This window comes from Trachymyrmex cornetzi, unplaced genomic scaffold (assembly GCF_001594075.2).
Source record: "Trachymyrmex cornetzi isolate Tcor2-1 unplaced genomic scaffold, Tcor1.1 scaffold710, whole genome shotgun sequence".
In the NCBI taxonomy this organism is placed as follows: Eukaryota; Metazoa; Arthropoda; class Insecta; order Hymenoptera; family Formicidae; genus Trachymyrmex; species Trachymyrmex cornetzi.
The window spans coordinates 9,780-28,282 of NW_017300038.1; the positions used below are offsets into that span (position 1 = coordinate 9,780).

The 18,503-nt window shown below is 36.0% G+C and overlaps 1 protein-coding gene and 1 pseudogene across 1 annotated transcript; both read right to left on the bottom strand.

The window, feature by feature from the left end:
• Nucleotides 1-14,043: 14,043 nt before the first annotated feature.
• LOC108767648 (uncharacterized) lies at nt 14,044-14,880 on the bottom strand. Its single transcript, XM_018517620.1, has one exon. The coding sequence runs from the start codon at nt 14,878-14,880 to the stop codon at nt 14,044-14,046; it is 837 nt and encodes a 278-aa protein (XP_018373122.1).
• Nucleotides 14,881-14,905: 25 nt separating this feature from the next.
• LOC108767649 (uncharacterized) lies at nt 14,906-15,483 on the bottom strand (annotated as a pseudogene).
• Nucleotides 15,484-18,503: the final 3,020 nt, after the last annotated feature.

The following is an 18,503-nucleotide window of genomic DNA, read 5'->3' on the forward strand; positions in this document are numbered from 1 at the left end:
TGGAGCTCCTGTACGAACTTCCCCCTCCTCGTCCTCGTTACCATTTTCACCATGGAAATCCCCAGTCATTAGCCTCTCTTTTTTCCCGATTCCCAATATCTACCGAATCCCTTCCTCCCAACACTTACACCATAAATTTCGTAGATGCGGATCCCGATAGCATCAGGAATGCAATAACAGGTCAACTACCCGAAGTCCTTATCCCTGTTTACCTTCCGCATTCCCCCCATCCTTTCTTAGTCCCCGTAGCCTTCTTCTTAAATTTCTTTCCTCCTCCCTCATGCATAATAAAAGAAATATAATGAATACAACTTTAAACACACACACACACACGCGCGCGCACGCACGCGCACGCACGCACACGCACACACACACGCACACACACGCGCGCGTGGTTAGTTATAACAACAATTGTTTAAGTAATATTATGATTTAAATTAAATATAGCCAGTTAGTCAGTGCTTGTCAGTTGAACCAGTTATACATATGTAATTTTATCTCTGGATTCTCCACAATTGTTATACTTTGATAGTCTATTATTATTAAAAAGAAAAAAAAATATAATTTAATGGAATTGGACTCCGTGATTTTACATTATGACTAATATTATTTATTATTTGCTATGACACTGATTGACAAGAAGCCTATGAATATTTTAATCTTCGAATTTATAAATTGTTGTCACATAATGAACATCAAGAAATTCTGTTCCATTAGCCATCTAACCTTTTATCGAGCAATTTCGGTACCTTTGGTTTATGTTCATTCGTTGACGTGGTTTTACTATTGAATTTTATTCAGTGTCTTCGAAGTAGTGTAACAATTTTATATGTAGCATATATCTGAAGAGGGTCTAATATAAAGACCGAAACATGTAATATTTTGCAATGGAATTTATGTAATGTTATTTAATGTAATGTAATAGAGTTCTGATTATTTTCTAATATTGTGCGTTGGTATTGACTCTTACATCCCTTGTTTCATATTTAATTTTTATTGTTATTAAACGATGTTCTCCTACTCTCGTATTTAGTTTTCTTCCCGTTTGACCTACATAAGTAAATTTTAATAACAACAATAAAAGTAGAATGTATCGAACATATATATATATATATATATATATAATGGTCCACAATTCACATTTATTTTAAGATTATAAGACCTCGTACCTACTCCCACCCCGCGTCAGAGATCGCATATGGTCCGGTCCCGAGTTATAAGGATTAAGTTCCTTGACTCTAAAGTCGGACCGACGATCGCACTGCTCATCGGAAACAGGTGTCATATCGTTCCTTCGGGACGTTGACCCATATTCCAGAGCAATAAACGGTGCGTTCGACTCGCTCCATCCCTTTCCCGCGGATGCATGCGAGACATAGCGTCTGCTTTAACGTCCTTCCATGCTTCTCCCTTCTGATCCTTTTCTTTCCTTAAACCTATTCACCCGTATTATCGGAGCTTGGACGTAACACGACGAATGGCTTAGAAAAATTGGGATATTGTAATACCGGTTCTTTACATAACATATTCTTTAATGTGTTGAAAGAAACTTGTTCTCTTTAATTCCATTTAAATTCTGTTCCGTCCTTTAATAGATTTGTCAGGGGTTTCGCAATGTTAGAAAAACCTTCTATAAACCTTCGATAATAATCCGCTAACCCGAGAAATTGCTTTATATTCTTTGGATTTTTGGGTACTGGGAAATTTTTTACCGCTTCTATTTTTTTCGGATCGGGATGTACTCCATTTCCGTTTACCACATGTCCTAAGTAGGTAACTTCTTTTCGAAGGAATTCACACTTTTCTGGTTGCAGGTTCAAGTTTGCTTCAAACAATTTGTTGATTAATTTTTGAAATTTAATTTCGTGTTCTCTTAATGAGCTTGCATATAAAACGATATCATCTAAATAAACGAATATTTCCGTTCCTTGCATTCCAGTTAGTATCTTGTCCATTAGTCTTTGGAATGTGGCCGGAGCATTTTTTAGGCCAAATGGCATTCGCTCAAACTCGTAATGGCCATGAGGAGTTGAAAAAGCTGTTTTATGACTGTCATTCGAATACATCCTAATTTGATGAAAACCAGAAGCTAAGTCAAAAACCGAAAAGTATTTGGCACCTCCTAATTGATCGAGAATGTCCGTTATATTGGGAAGTGGATACGCGTCGCCGATAATTTTTTCATTTAATGAACGGAAGTCTAATGCCATCCTCCACCATTTGTTGCCGTTCGAATCGGCTTTTTTTGGGACAATCCAAACTGAAGCGTTATATGGAGGATACTCATATATATATATTTGAATGTAATTGAATGATACGCAGAGCAGAGACTTAGGTTTCAGCCGATTTGATATATTTAGTATTTTCGTTTAATAGGAAAAACAGAATAATGAGGAAAGAAATATATAAGAGTGTTTCTAATGAAGCGCGAGGATAGTTCTCACCTTGATCTAATTAATTTCTATCTATACTGGATAGGTTTCTATTTTTGTTCTATAAATGAATAACTGAATGAATAACTGTTCGACTGAATAACTGAATAAAAGCCGAACGAATCACTGAACTGAACGAATGAAATAACTGACTAAAACTGGATGAAATAACTGACTGAATGTATGGCTGAACTGAATGTATTACTGACTAAATATGTAACTGACTTGAACTGAATGTATTACTGACAAAATATGTAACTGACTGACGACTGCTTTTGGCAGTTCCTTTTATATTTTGGAAATGAATGTGGGAGTGTCCTTTCAGGACCAATCAATACTCCTCAAAATTTGGTAGAACCTATACTCGCGCTTGTTTCCTTAAGATAAGGCAGCAAGGCTCCGCGTAAACCCTACTCCCCACTGTACAGATTTAATCTTAATAGGTAATAGTTGAGAGTTTTAATAATTTATAATAAAAATTCGGTTTTCCTTAACTAACGGGGTGATCCCGATTGATCACGGCTCGATTGGACACCACCAATCACAGTGACCGCTTAGGAGCTTTTGCAGTCTCAAGCGCTGTGAGTGGCTCGTGTCCAATTGAGTCATGTCCAACTGGGTGCCATCCTTAACTAACATCCTTATGCGAGGCGAATCTATTACATTCTGAATTATATATCTAAAATTGGTTTAGTTTTATTGGAAGAAAGAAAAAGAAGAAAAAGGTATTCGTCCTCGCATTCAGAAAGATTTCTATTTTGCTGTTAATTGCTTAATTGCTAAACGCTAATGTACATACATTATCACTAATATAATGTTAATATACGCTTTTATTTATTATTTTATAGAAAGGCTTCTTTGAAAAAGATCGTTGAATATTCTTAGACATTCTTTAGAGTAGATAATCTGTGTGACGCATAAAGGTACATAACGTGATTTATCTGTTGGTTTGAATGTTTAAATAAAGGAACTAAATATACCCCCCTATAAAAGAGAAAAGGAATTTTCGGTTTCGAAATAAAGATAAAAGAGGGACGAAATATCAAGGCCAAGACGAAATACTAATCTAGAGATAAGATAAAAATAAGGTATAAATCGTATATTTACAATAACGAAAGAGAGGATTTTATTGGGATGTAACACACCTATTTCATATTCACCTACACTTACAGACGCACAACCTCTCGACCTTACCATTCCCCCTCCTCTTGATCCTGGAGTCTAAGAAATCTTGAATTATTCTGCTCCCCCAATTGAGGAAAGATTTCCTCCCATCTCCTTAGACCAGCTTCCAACTCCCCCTCCCTCTTTTGACCAGCTCCCAACTCCCCCTCCTATCCATCCCGATCCTCAGTCCATCTATTGGGATCGAATGTTCCAATTACTCTCATCCTCCTCCAATGAAGGGGATAGAGTAATTACCGTTTATGTCCCAGGGAATTCCTTCTCCTTCCTCGTCCAGCTTAAGCACCTTGTCCCAGCCTGCTCATGTACCACCTTCCTTGCCACTAACACCCAATAATAACCTCCTCCCCCCTTACACACACACATCCCCACACCCACCCATCCACCCGCACGCACACACGCACACACACACCTAAATATTGTAATACCAGAAAATGCACATATACACTCACTCACAAATTTTAAGATTACTGTAAATAGACCTAAGTTAGTTATGTAAATTAGTTTTAGGTTTATTGAAATAAATAGGTTGTAAATTTTAACTAAAGATTACCACACAAGTCGCAATTTATTTTTAAATTGCCCCACTCGTATCCCGTCCCTATAACGCCTAAGATCGCACGAGGTCCAGTCCCGGGTCAAAAGGATTAAGTTCCTTGATCTAAAAAGTAAGACCGACGTTCGCACTGTCCATCGGAACAGGTGTCATAGCGTCCCTTCAGGACGTTGACCCACATTCCGAGACCTAAAAGGGTGCCAACGACTCACAGCTGTACGCTTCTGTGCGTATACCTGTGAGATTGAGTCAACCGTCCTTCCATACCCTCTCCATCTTCCCTCTTTGTCTCTCTCACCAAATAATCAGGGTTGGAAGTAACACTTAATTATCTTATCTTTTCTATTTTAATAAACATTGCAGTGCGTTCTATCGGGCCCCATTCACCACCACGCCGAAGCGTGATAGTCTTCGTTCGGTCACGCCGAACCATCGTCCCTCCCTTCTCTTTCTCCGCCACTCGAAGTCTCTTATTCACCTGTATCATCCCTTCTAGATCTTCCTGCTGAATCCTCCGAACCTCACGAATTTCTTCCGCAGTATCCAACCCCACCACCTATTCTCGACATTGATTTCGACCTCCGGGATCTTCTCAATAATTAACCTCTTTCTGAACTCTCTCCTATTGGATGATCGCCCCTTCTAATCATCCCCAATCCGCAGTAGTTTTCTTGCCGAATTCCTCGTTTCCCTTCATAGTCCCAGCAGAAGCCCTGATTCCCTTCACCGATTACTCACCTCCTCCATAAAAACACCAGACTCTTTTTCACCCCCTTTTCCTCCACCACATCTACACACTCACACACTTACACATATATTATTGGATTATAAATAGACAAACATTATATAATGGCAACCTAAATTTCAATTATATTACGTAATTATTAAACTCTGACTATTTTATTTCCGAGAAACATCTCCTTGTGTCCATAACGTCTAACCCGCGATTACACTTGCTCCTATCTCCGGCCCTTTGGATTCATTTCCAAGGCCGAAAATAAGGGCATTCAGACGCACTGGCCCATATGGGATAGAAGTGTGCCCCTAAAGCACACTGACCCATTTTCCGGCCTTTAGCGTGTGCGTTTGCCTCGGGGAGCCGCTCAGCGGAGCGACGACCCTGAGCGAGGCTTCCACTTCGTCCCCCTTCAGACCCCCGGCTCCTCGAGAGCCTAAGGACGCGAAGTGCCTCCTGTCCGAGTGCGGTTCGGAGCTTGGATCCGACAACGATGATAGACAAGTTTCCTGTTGCGTCCTCCCCCTCAAGTTCCATGCGTGCGGAGCCTTGGACGTAACAAACCTTATATTGATTACAGTGCCGAAAGAGACAAGATTCAGCAGAAACAGTTAATTTCGAAATACAACCATAACTACGTAAACTAACTACGAAAACTTTGAAGTCTTTTATCTTTGAAATTTTTTGTAAACTACGAAAATATATATAGGATAAATTAATTTATTGATAATAAATATAACAGTCATGTGCATTTAAATATTTACTTTTAGGGAAGATTCTTTCTTCATTTTTTGGAAAGATAATTCCTCGTACCTCAGTTCAGACATATTCGTGCGAATTAGACATATGCTCCTATAATAGCACTGTGTATACGTTCGAACGTAATCTCTTGCAACTGTATAAACTGTATAAACAAGGAATTTTTCTTCAATAAATTAACTTTATATTCTGATGCATTGATCGCAATGTAAATAAAGAATACAAAAATACATCTTTTACGTAATATGAAAGATTTAATATATTAACTATTATTCCGGTAAATTTTTTTGGTCATTATATTCAAAACGGCACACTAACATATTTTGGCGATAGCAAATATCCTATCTCTATGATGTTTCAGAAGAACGACTCATTTGTGAGGTTTTTGCAACATAACAGAAATATGTTATAATGCAAAATCAATTGCTACGTTATTTGTACATTGCAATAACATTACAAATAAAACGTTCTCCTAAAACGTCTTAGAAGCAGGACATTTATTGTTGCCAATATGTTAGCATGGCATTTCGGCAATATAATGGCCAAAATGTTTACCGCAGGTACATATTGCTATTAGCAATTAAATAATTTGCTGCAATAAGATTTACAGAATGTTAATACATAAAAGTATTGAAAACCACGATGTAAAATGTACAAAACAACATAACCTCGACATAACCTGCAAAAATCAGCCATGTCTTATTACATAAATTACTTTAATTGTTAACAGTGATATGCAATCGAGTATGCATAAACCAAGTACAGTTAACTTTAATTCAATTTTTTAAATGAGTTAGATGTCATTGTTACGTCCAGGCCCCAAAAGTATTTTTGTCTTAATGGAAAGAAGGAATTAGGAGGAAGCCAAGGTAGGGCGCAACTTGTACCGCTTTTTGTGACTTATCGCTCCGTGGACGCGTGCCACAACTCGGAAGCACTTGTGCGAGTCTTTGGTGCGGGTAAACGCAAATACGAAGCGCTGTTACGCCGCCCAAGACAGTGCCACCGTTGGTCCTTATTTTTGGTCAAGGAACTTAATCCTTATAACCAGGAATAGGACCCGTACGATCTTCGAGGTGAAGGAATGAGTCGGAAGGGTTAGGGAATGAAAGGTGACTCAATTTAAATTACAACTAATATTTAATATAACTTAACAATTTATGGATTACAATATTTTATACATTTCCTAAATTATAAATTGCATTGTATTATCCTTTTTATCTATTAGCATAGTTAATTGACAACGGAGATTACGTGAATATGTCTATGTTTTACTATACGGTTGTATGTGTGTGTGTGTATGGTTGTGATTATGGGGAGGGGGAAGAGGGCCTGTTAATTTCGATATAGTATTCCAATAATTTCAGAATTTCGTCGTAGTCCGTGTCGTCTTCTGGGGGAACGGGGGAATAGGAAATGGGGGTGAATTCGTAGTGGGAAGGTGATGGGAAGCTGGGAACGGTGATGGGAGAAGATTCCGTCAAGTCTATGAGAGGAATTTCGGAAGTACTGGGGGTGAATTCGTTTTTGGGTTTTTTACAAGAGCTAGTCGGTTGGGTGCGGGGGTCCGTTACAGTATTTAGGTTAGGAGATGGAGTTCCCTTAAGGAGCGCCTCGATCTTCGCTCTCTTCCGACGCCCCGCATGATGGCGATTACGCTTGACCATCTACGCATGAAATTCTCTTTAGTTTGGCTGTCGTGATGTTGAGAGAGATATGGATTCGAATGGTGAAGTTTTAACTCAAGGAACTGAATATGAGAGTGGGAGGGAGACAGAGAGAGAGAGAGAGAGAGAGAGAGAGAGAGAGAGAGAGAGAGAACTGAAGCGTTTGGTCGCTTCGAGTGATTATAGAAGGAGAGGGGTCGCGAACTATTCAAAGCGGGTTGACGCTTCGCGAGTTCGCAGGGAAAGAAAGAGATGCGAGTTACTCGCAGCGTAATTTCGCTTCAAGATATCGCGGAAAAAAGGAAAGATCGAACTATACAAAGCGGATTGACGCTTCGCGAGTTCGTAGAGAAAGAAAGAGATGGGAGATACTCAAAGCGGTGTCTCGCTTCGAGTTATCGTGGAAGGAAGAAGGTCAGAGAGAGATGGTAATTATTCGAGGGCGTTATTTCGCTTCGAGTAATTGTAGAAAGAGAAAGCGGGAGAGAAAAAAAAAGGAATAAGTGTGAAAGAAGAAAAGGGAAGAGCACGACAGAGAATTATAAATAATTATAGAGAGGTGAGTCTTAAGCGATTGCAAAAAAAAAGAGGGGGTGTTTGCGAATTTTAGATCCTCGCGGAAGAAGTAGTTACTCACGGTTTTGGCGGAGAGAGAGAGAAAGTCTAATGAGTCCTTGTGGGAGGAGTCCTCGCAGGATCAGCGGTCGGAGTTGGCTTCTCAGAGCTTCCCTTAGACGGGATGGTAAAGTTAGACCGCAAGGTGATGGTACGCACTTGATCGCGAGAACTCCGCACCAATGATAATAATTCGGGCAGCACTTCGTCTCGTGAGCGATTAAGTTAATATTCGACTGTTCGTACTGTCCTCGCGAAGGGCTCTTATATATCATACTTAAGGTACGCTGTTTTTTCGGACTTTGGACTTTGATTCGATGATGATTCACCCTGTTTTGAGTGTTATTGTTTCGAAATATAGGGGTGACTAATGATTTTTCTTTGAATTATTGGGAAAGCCTTTTCTAAAAATAGAAGTGATTACACATATTTCTATGAGTCATACTGCCACTAGGCATACACGTGTGATAATTAACACATTTAGTATTATCTACAGTTATTTGGTGATATTAATTATTCCTTCGTTAAGAATCGATCTTCGATCGGTCACGCTATTGACTCTCTAATAGATTCTCTGATACCTTAGGGATTGCATGCATGGAACTGCGAGTGATTCGCAATTGAGAAATAAGTTCTCTCCACGAAAGAAAAGAATCGTGGAGTCGTCAGGACGTAACATTATTCATATCTTACAAAATATACACATACCTTATTGAAAACCTCCAGTCTCGACGAAACGAAAACCAAAAGTGGATGAGCATAGACAAATATCGTCGAGTGGTCACAAATATGTAAATTTTCCTGATTAAACTTTTTGATTCTTCATATATGCACATATATAACTTATTTTTTTATTGCCACTTGACGAGTGAAGAACAGTCATACCATAATCCAAGCAGCGTGCAGAACCATCGATTGTGTACATATAATTGCGTATATGCATGTGTGAATTCATGATAACAGTTTTGTTGCAAATATAATTGAATATTAACCTTTTAACTTTCGTTGTTCATATTTATAATTATCGCATTATAATAATCATGTGTTATATTGTACTTCAAAAGTCATTTTATAACATGCGCGTCAAAAAAGATACGCATTTTAACACATGGTTGGAACACATAGCGAGACACGATATAATAGGTCTGATTGTGTTGTTGCACTCCTGCACTTGTGCAATAATTAAGTTAGAATGACACAGATATATGATTTTTCTTTCTAACTTGTTGCACTAGTGCAGGAGTACAAGCAACGAGAACAGATCTATTACACGTTATAGCCAGAGTTGCCAAATACTTGACAAGCGCTGTCGCCGATGGAAGACTCTCGTGTCGCCCAAAGTCGCCCAACTAAAACGCGCTTTCCAAAAAAAAGGGGGGGAGGGAGAGAGAGGAAAAAAAACTCTGTACCATAAATTTCTGTATTTCTGATAATGAATATTGTAATACATATTATACTTAGCTTTTAACTGTGTCGAGCATTGTAACACTGTGTCATAGTTTGGAACACTTTGTGTAAAACACAGAGTAGTGTTACACTGTGTCACCTGTTGTACGTTCTTGGAAAACGCCCACATATTGACTGTGGTCAAAGTCTCGCTACAAATATTTTGAAGCGTTTGATGGACCAATTAGAACAAAGAATTTTACAAACTGACCAATTAAAATACGCTTCAAAGCATTTGTAGCATCGCGTTGACCGTGCCCATTACCGGCCTATGTGAATTTTAAAGGAATGTATATTTTATTTGCGCAAAAACTTCACAAACTTTAACAATATTTGCCAATGCCAATGATTTTTCCAAACATGTAATATAAGAGCGCAAATAATGCTAAAGTTTGTGCAGTTTTTCAAAAAGGAAATGTACGTACTTACGCCCTTTAAAAAGTTATTTAGGCCCAGTTTCACAACTCACGATTAACTCTTAACCGAGGTTGAACTTATTTCTCATCTCTTTTCAATTCTAGAATTAGAAAGAAATAAGGAATAGTTAAACCTCGGTTAAGAATTAACAGTGAATTGTGAAACTGGGCCTCAGTAATTTTCATCACTCTCATCCCCGAACAATGTTAATCTTTCCTCAAATGCATTTTCCTTCTCAATATCATCTGCAGAACATGAAATGTCACGACGGTTTACTGTTTCATATATGGCAGACGTGAACAGTTTCAACATTTTTTCTGTGATTTCGAAATCTTTACAACAGCACTTATCGACTACAACCAAACGAATACGAATTCTGAATAGAGCAACAAGCATGTTAAATCCTAGTCGATTACGTGGCTTTGTTTTTATGGCATTCATATGAGAGAATACGTGTTCCACGGCTGCATTTGAGAAAAGAAGGCAAAGAATACGCAGAGCAAATGTTGCCAATTCGTTGAAAGGATGATCTCCTCCTGCGTTGGTAAGTTTCTTCATTTGGACCCAGAATTGTACTGAATTTGAAAACTCTGTATCACCGAACTCGGAAGCCAATCAATAAATGGAAGTTTTCGCCACTGTTCTTCGAGAACTTCTTTGTTTATATTTGATCTTGAAATGAAGTTTTTATAAATGATAAATAATTAAATTCTTCGTAAATTAGTTTATTTTTACAGAACGCAATATAAAACTAACCTATGAGAACTAGTGGAAGTTCATTGAAGGCAAGTTGATCGACTCGACGAAGGCAATATTTTGGATGCAAGAATCGCACTACCTCTAAAACAGGGACGTTTACAGGCAGTCTGTCGGCGAGTTCTGTGCATAAAACTTTTAAAAATTTCATGCATCGATCCTTTACCTCATAAAGTGCTTTTTCCGAAATCTTACATTGTTGCGCTTCAATTTTAAAGTTATTTCCGTAGTCAACGGAATCAAGTGATAACAAGCAATCATTTTGACTTAAATACTTTTTGATTGATTCTAAATTTTGAATATTTAGATGCTTGCTACTGAAAGCAGAGCGTATAAATGTAGGTTTTAAAATACGGGTAACTAGCGATAATAGCAGAACTCGCAGATCTCCAAACAGTTTAGTTACTTCAGGATTCTCTTTTTGAAATAAGAGATTCACTTCTATATATAACCTCTTTTAAAACGGGATTCTTTTAAAAAGAGGAGATATAAATAGTTCGAATCGTCTTCGTACATATCCCGTAGAATACGTGTTCATGTAGCACTTCTTTTCCTTCTGCATTGCCATAATATTAAAATGCGTTTTTAATTCTAACCATTGATCTAAAATGCTTGCCACAACCTCATGTCAGGCTAACCATCTAGTTTTCGACAGTTTCACAAACTGTTGGTTTATTGCCCCCTTGTTTATCGTAGTATATACACAATTGTATAGAGATTTACGTAGCGGAGAACATGAAAACCATTTGTTGGTTTCTCTAATAAGAAATTCCAGCGAGCTAGGCATTCGTCAGATGCCTTTGATGCTGCTAGATGAAGTGAATGACATATGCATGGTATCAATTCGGTCTTCAAGTCGTATTTAAAAAATATTTCTATTGTATAGAATACACATATTTGTTAATAAGTTTCTTTCCTTTTCGCAAAATACTTAATATTTATAAAATAATATTGGTTTAAAAATGCAGTCCATTAACTTGTGATTCAAACGTTCCGGAATCACTCGAGTTTACCCGAACTCGCGCATGACGTCACGAGGTTGTTGCCGAAAATGTATCATATATGTTCTTCCCTTATACTCGCTCTATTTTTAATACACAATTAAAGGAAATGAATAAACCGAAAGGTTATCGATGGTGTTTTGTGCCTATGTGCAAAAATACTATAAAAAGTGCACCGCATAAGGTATTTGTGACAGTGCCACGCAATGAAAGCCAGCGTAGGTTATGGTTCCGTCAAGCTCGACGACCTGATGAACCAACACAATCAAATTATTTTTGTTGTGAGGATCATTTTGACGTAAGTAATAAAAATATTTAATTATATATAATAGGTCCCATTATTATCAGAATATTTTTTTAAAATTACATAGGCCGACATGAATTTTGACCCAGAAACGGCGGTATGTAATCCCGAAGGTTTTTGGCATGCTAAAACCAAATCCGTAGCCCGAATTGTCCCATCAGGTTTATGAGATATTCTAATTTAAAAACGCTCGAAATAGGCCCTTTTGACGCTGTAAGGTTAGAATACTTCAGAAACGTAAAAAAGCGATTTGGACTGCGAATTTGATTTTAGTACACCAAAATCCTTCGGGATTATATACAGCCGTTTCTGGGTAAAAAAAGAATATTTTTTGTAGACCTGTGTTATGATTGACAATAATAATAATATCTATAAATACATTTGATAAAAACATATTAATGACTTTCTATAAAAATGAGTCCTTTTTTATATAAGTGATATTTTTATCAGTTAAAAAACGATATGGAAAATTATGTGCGCTTTTCTCTAATGGGCGGGCCAATAAAAATGAAACACGATATTGTGCCACACAAGTTTGCTTGTCAACCTGACAGAAAGCGAACAGCAAATTATCCCCTCCGCCTTAGTTCTGAGAAACGAATACGTAAAATGGAAGTTGCAGATATTTTGGCTACTTCTGGATGCTCCTCATGGTCAGATATTGAAGAGAAAGAAAACAGAACATCAAATATTCCAACAGCAAATGTAAGAACTCAAAATTAAATTTTATCGAAGTATTACTATACGAATTCATATTATTATTAAATATGAATATTAAATCTCTCTAATATCATAAAATGGTATTTTAGGAAACAATGGTTCAATCTGTTGAAGTGGAAAAAGCTTTAGATGACCTTTCCACTTATTCTAGTACTGAGAACCATGCAAACTTTCATCACAAAGGAATACAAGTCAACATACGCCCACATATTCGTAGTAAATATGTGTTATGTAATTTAACAGTTCCAATGTCTGATAAAAGTTGTTCTCCGATTAAGCTACACTCTAAGAGTATTCCTTCTATAAAAATTAACGTTCCAAGTAGTAGCAAACAACCAAGCACAGATGTTTCATCGACTTCAGTACCATCTATTTTAATTGGAACAACTTCGAGCAATTACGAACCTTATTCAGATGAAACAAAAGAGCTAGAAATAAGAGAACAAATGCAATCTAATGCACTTTCGATGACAAATTACTTTATTAGTACTAATACTAAAAGTTATCTCGGTATCCTGAATGAATGGTACTGGATTATAGATCTTTTACATGCACAGACTAAAATTATACCAGAGCATATCAAATTAACATTAATGAAAATAAAAGTTAATGACACTTTTCGTAGATTAGGGGAGCAATTTGGCATATCACACGTTCAGGCTAGCAACATATTTAACTCCACTGTACCGCGTTTGGCTCACACGTTGAAAACTCTAATATATTTTCCACACCCAATGAGTATAAGAAAAGCTTTGCCAATTTCATTTCGAGCGAATTTTAGTAATGTACAATCAATAATTGATTGTTTTGAAATACAAATTGAAAAGCCTACAAATTCTGTACATCAAGCTCTTACTTGGTCAGAGTATAAAAAATATAATACTCTTAAATATCTTATATCATCAACACCGGATGGATTTATTAATTTTGTTTCGACTGGCTACGGAGGTAGAATCAGTGATACATTAATTACTGAAAAATCTGGATTTTTAGATATTTTACCAGATGAATGTGACGTTATGGCTGATCGAGGATTTAAACAAATACAAAAATATGTTAAATAAAAAAAAATGTATCCTAATTCGCCCTCCTACTGTTTCTGCTAGTGTAAAGCCATCTAAGGTTGAAGTTTTAGAAGCTAAACGCATCGCCAGTTTACGTATACACATTGAACGTGTGATTAGACGATTGAGAGAATTCGAAATGTTGAAACCGCATGCATGTATTCATCATAATCTTCTGTGCCATACCGATTCGATAGTACTTATTGCATCAGCATTAATTAATTTGCAAACTCCCATAATAAAAATATGAAAATAATACAAGCCTATAGATAAAATGTACAATATAATTTTTAAAAAATAGACAAACAACATATATGTGTGACATCTTGATCCTGTATAATTTTATTTATTCTGTGATGACATATTATTTTATTAACATTGAGATTCATGAACTTTTGTGCCTGTACAGCTTTGGAAAAATATAGCGTTTCCAGAAATCTACAGCATTTTCTATTATGGAATTTGTGAAATCCTCATCATAATTTTCCCAAATAAGTGTTACTTGTTTAGACTCTTCAAAGTTTGGATCTGCGACGCAAAAGAGGCCTCTTTTTTTTCCACAGGCAAACATTTGCATATTTATTTGCGCTTTACATTTTTTATTGATCTTCCCAGATAGTAGAAACTGTTCAAACGTTTTTAAGGTTAACGGACATTTTATTTCAACAATAACATCATCTCCTAAGGCATCAGGCGATGCTCCTAATACTGGAAATTGAGGTAATAAAAACAGTCCATTGTCTTGGAATCGCAGTCCCGTCATTTTTGCGACTTCTAATAAAACTTTCTTTTCCAACCGTTTCCCTCGCTCCATTGCTTGTGATTCAAATATCTTTGAAGCACCAATGATTTGTTGTACCAACGATCCATCTAATGTTTTGCAGTGTACTGCTTCATGTACTCGTATTCTTGAGGCTGTAATTCTGCCATAACGAAGCTCATGCCAAGTGCAGGTATCACTCTGAGATCTGGTACACTTTTCTGCCATGCGACATAAATCTTCCGACATTACTTTACTAGCATATTCAAGAAATTCATCTGCAGAACTAGATACTGTTTCGTAAAAATTTTGTAATAATTCATGTATTGACAAACACTTCAATTTATGGTTTTTCAATACAAAATTGTGTCTGGAAAGTTGACTATCCAACTGCTTTTGTTCTGCTATTTTTAGTACATTTTGTCGAAACAACGAATTGTCAGGTAGAGATGGTTCTGCCATGTTTGTTTTCTTCAATTCATTCAATTCAATGTATTTTTTTGATGCAAGAATGGAAGTCAAAGTAGAGCGGCGCCAATAACACTCTACTTCTGTGACAGAAGGGTGCTCCGATCTCCTGTGAGTCCACATAAGAAAAGCAATCGCATGCTTACAACCTCCTATGAAATATATAATTATTGATTAGGAAAATAAGACTAAATTTTAGTTAGGATTTATAAATTTACCGCTTGATGCTGCACAGTCATGACATTTAACGTCCAGGATTTTTTCATCTTCTTCGTTAACGGTCAGTGTGACCGAATATCCTTTGCTGTGGATACGGTGTTCAGGACACACTTTGTATTTTAAAATGCATGTTTTTGTTAACTGTTCCCGTTTAAGACATACGTAGCCTATAGCTTCATCACCGTACGATTCACGTGATGACCTAAAATAATTGTTCAATATTATTGTTTGAAAAATTATTCTCTATTTACATCGAAAAAATAATGAGTCACAATAAAACAAACAATCACGAATAGTAGACTTACATTGCAGCTTTTGTATTCCTAACCTCAGCAGCGTTAAAATTATATCACTCTGTTTTATGTATTCGCACACCATAAACATGTCAATTTTTGGCAGATTTGTTGTATCAGCTTTCATATAACCTGGCTCTAAAATATTTGCCATTTTTGTACACTATTAAAAATAAAACTGTGGAACTGTTAATGTACGTAATAGCAGACAAAAACGCGCGAAGGCGAGACAACCCTGTGACGTCATACAAATGAACCACCAATAGTATAGCGTTTTCTTCCGTTTGAATGTTCACGAAATTTTAAACTTTATTAATAAATAAATATAAATGAATTAAATAATTTCATTATTATAGATATAGTTTATAATGCTTATATTTTGATAAATCAATTGAATTCAGCCATTTCGAAATTTACTTGAAGACCGAATTGAAGCTCTGGGACCTAAAAATTGAAAAGTCTAGATTCAACTTTGCAATTTGAATTTCAGATTTATAATTACAAGCAAATTTAAAATTTAATTGGATATACTTCTTATAAAAAAAATTTTGAAAGTTGTGAAAATACTATTACCGATTGATAATTTTACTTTAAAATATTGAAATTTTACTTCAAAAATTTAAAGTTAACAAAATTTCGGAATAAAACTGTTAATTAAGAGTATTTTAACAATTTCTAAATAGCTTTTATTCTATAAGAGATAAAAGAGATAAGTTTGAAAGAGATAAGCAAAGTTGGCAGACGTTACTTTTCCGTTACTTTTTATAATAAACAATTTGATAATGATGTTGCAATTTTTAATGATGATAACTAAATGCTAAGTAACGCTAACTACCCAGATAGCAAAATGCTAGCAGTATGCCAGCAGTATGCCAGCAAACTTGATCATGATGTTACAGCAGATATCAAGTTGCTGCTTCCTCATTAAGCTTAATTTCTAACAGCATAATCTGCCAACATAGAATGACTGTTGAAATGCAATAGAAATTGAACATTCTTTGCTATAAGTATCGTGACGGCAAATACGTAGCAAATATTGGGCAAAGTTTGCTATTTCAAATACTAAAAGCAAAAGGACAGCAGAAATCAAGCATGATTTGATGTCACATTGTGACAGCGAAATCATGACGAGACTACGGCACGAGTTACTGTATCAAATACAGCAAAACTACAGCAAAAACCGAGCACAGCCTCCCGACACGACGTGATTGCAGAAAAATCACGCATAATAAATATAATTTATATCATATACATTTAACTTTTACTAACTAAATGCATTTTTATTAAAGAAGTACACTTAATCAGAATAAGATTTTGCTAAATAGAAATTGTATTTTTAATTTTTTTTGTATCTTAAATAGTGTTAATAAATGAATAATTTTCCATATTGAGAGAAGTTTTGCTCGGTTTTAAAAAAATCAATTTAATATTCAGAATTCTCTACAGGAGAAATTAAATCGATAAGAAAATATTACACATTTTTATTTTAACTAGCCGCATTATGTAGTCTTTATATTTGCCCGTGACAGAAACTTAAATACGAGATAAATATTGATAGATACGTCGTCTATCGGTAAATGGGAAAACTATGGTACGATATAACATGTGACGACAGATTATGCACGATTTCTGCTGCATTTTTATCTTCAATAGCTGATAAAGCAGATCGCAATATACATATACCGTGTTTTGGACAGTCACATCGTGTTGGCACGCTGTGTTCGATTTTTGCTGTGATTTTGCTGTCAATATTTGATATAATAAGTCGTGCGGTATTCCTGCTGCATTATCGTTCTCACAATGTGAGAGCAAATTTGTCAGATTTTTAACTACATTTTGCTAATTTAATATGACATCATGTCAATTCTAGCTTTTTAGTTTATTTTTTTTTTATATATTGTGCCAACATATAATGTATGAATTTTGTTCTATTTATGCCGAATATATTTTGCTCAATTTTTTTAGCATTTTTTAAAGCATGTTATGATGCAGTGTCTTTAGAATTTTTGCTGTATTTTTGTTAATGCTAGTTGAAATGACAGATTGTGCTCGATTGCTGCCCGATTTTTGCCAACATAATATGTAGCATACATTTACAGTGCGTGCTTCCGACACGTCTGGTTATCTGGATAAATGCTAAGATTGTACTAAGATTGGAAAAGTCACTTTGAAAAGTAACTTACCACCAATACGTGTTTCCTTACTAAAATAAGTAATAAGAAACGAGTAACGCATAACGTGTTAGTGATGCGTAACGTATTAGTAACGCGTTACGCGTTACTCATTACTTATTACTTATTTTAATAATTAAACACGTATTGGTGGACAAGTTACTTTTCAAAGTGACTTTTCCAATCTTAGTACAACCTTAGCATTTAGTTAGTTAGCGTTACCTTCATTAAAAATTGCAACGTCATTATCAAATTGTTTATTATAAAAAGTAACGGAAAAGTAACGTCTGCCAACCTTGAAGATAAGCATATATTTTTGGTTTCATACATACATGACGATCACGAAGAAATTTTATATAGAGAATGGTTGCAGCCAATCATATAGTGCTCGCGTTATCGGTACCGAGTCCTACCATATTTTTAACATCAAGTTTTATAGTTGCAAGATATTCTATTGTAGCTTTGTAAAGATCTTCTACACTAGCTTCAGCCAGGCTGACACAGCCAAGAAAGTCAGTAATAATTTGCTGTCTCTTCTTACTAAAGTACCGGATACAGAATGCGAGATATTTGCACACTGACACGTCAGTGGATTCGTTTACTATAAGTGAATAACTTGAATCGTCTATGTCACTTTGAGATCCACCAAGAGAGCTGGAGCTATGACTTCAGAAATTAGCTTCGAACACTTCGTGCGATGTATTCGAAGTTTCTCCAAACTACTTCCTTTTCCTGAACTACGCAAAAGATCTGTCAAATGATCAATACCTCTAATTGCTGTATGTATAGCAACATACGAGGTATGATCAAAAAGTAAGGTGACTTTTTGAATTTCGCGCGCTCTGTACACTCTAATTTCAAAATTTTTTGTTGTTGTGTTGGTACACTCGTCACGATCATATGTTCACAGTTTTGACTATATAACATGTGTTGT

Coding starts and splice junctions, on each gene's coding strand:
- LOC108767648 (XM_018517620.1), bottom strand. CDS start 14,880: ATGGCAGAACCATCTCTACCTGACAATTCGTTGTTTCGACAAAATGTA.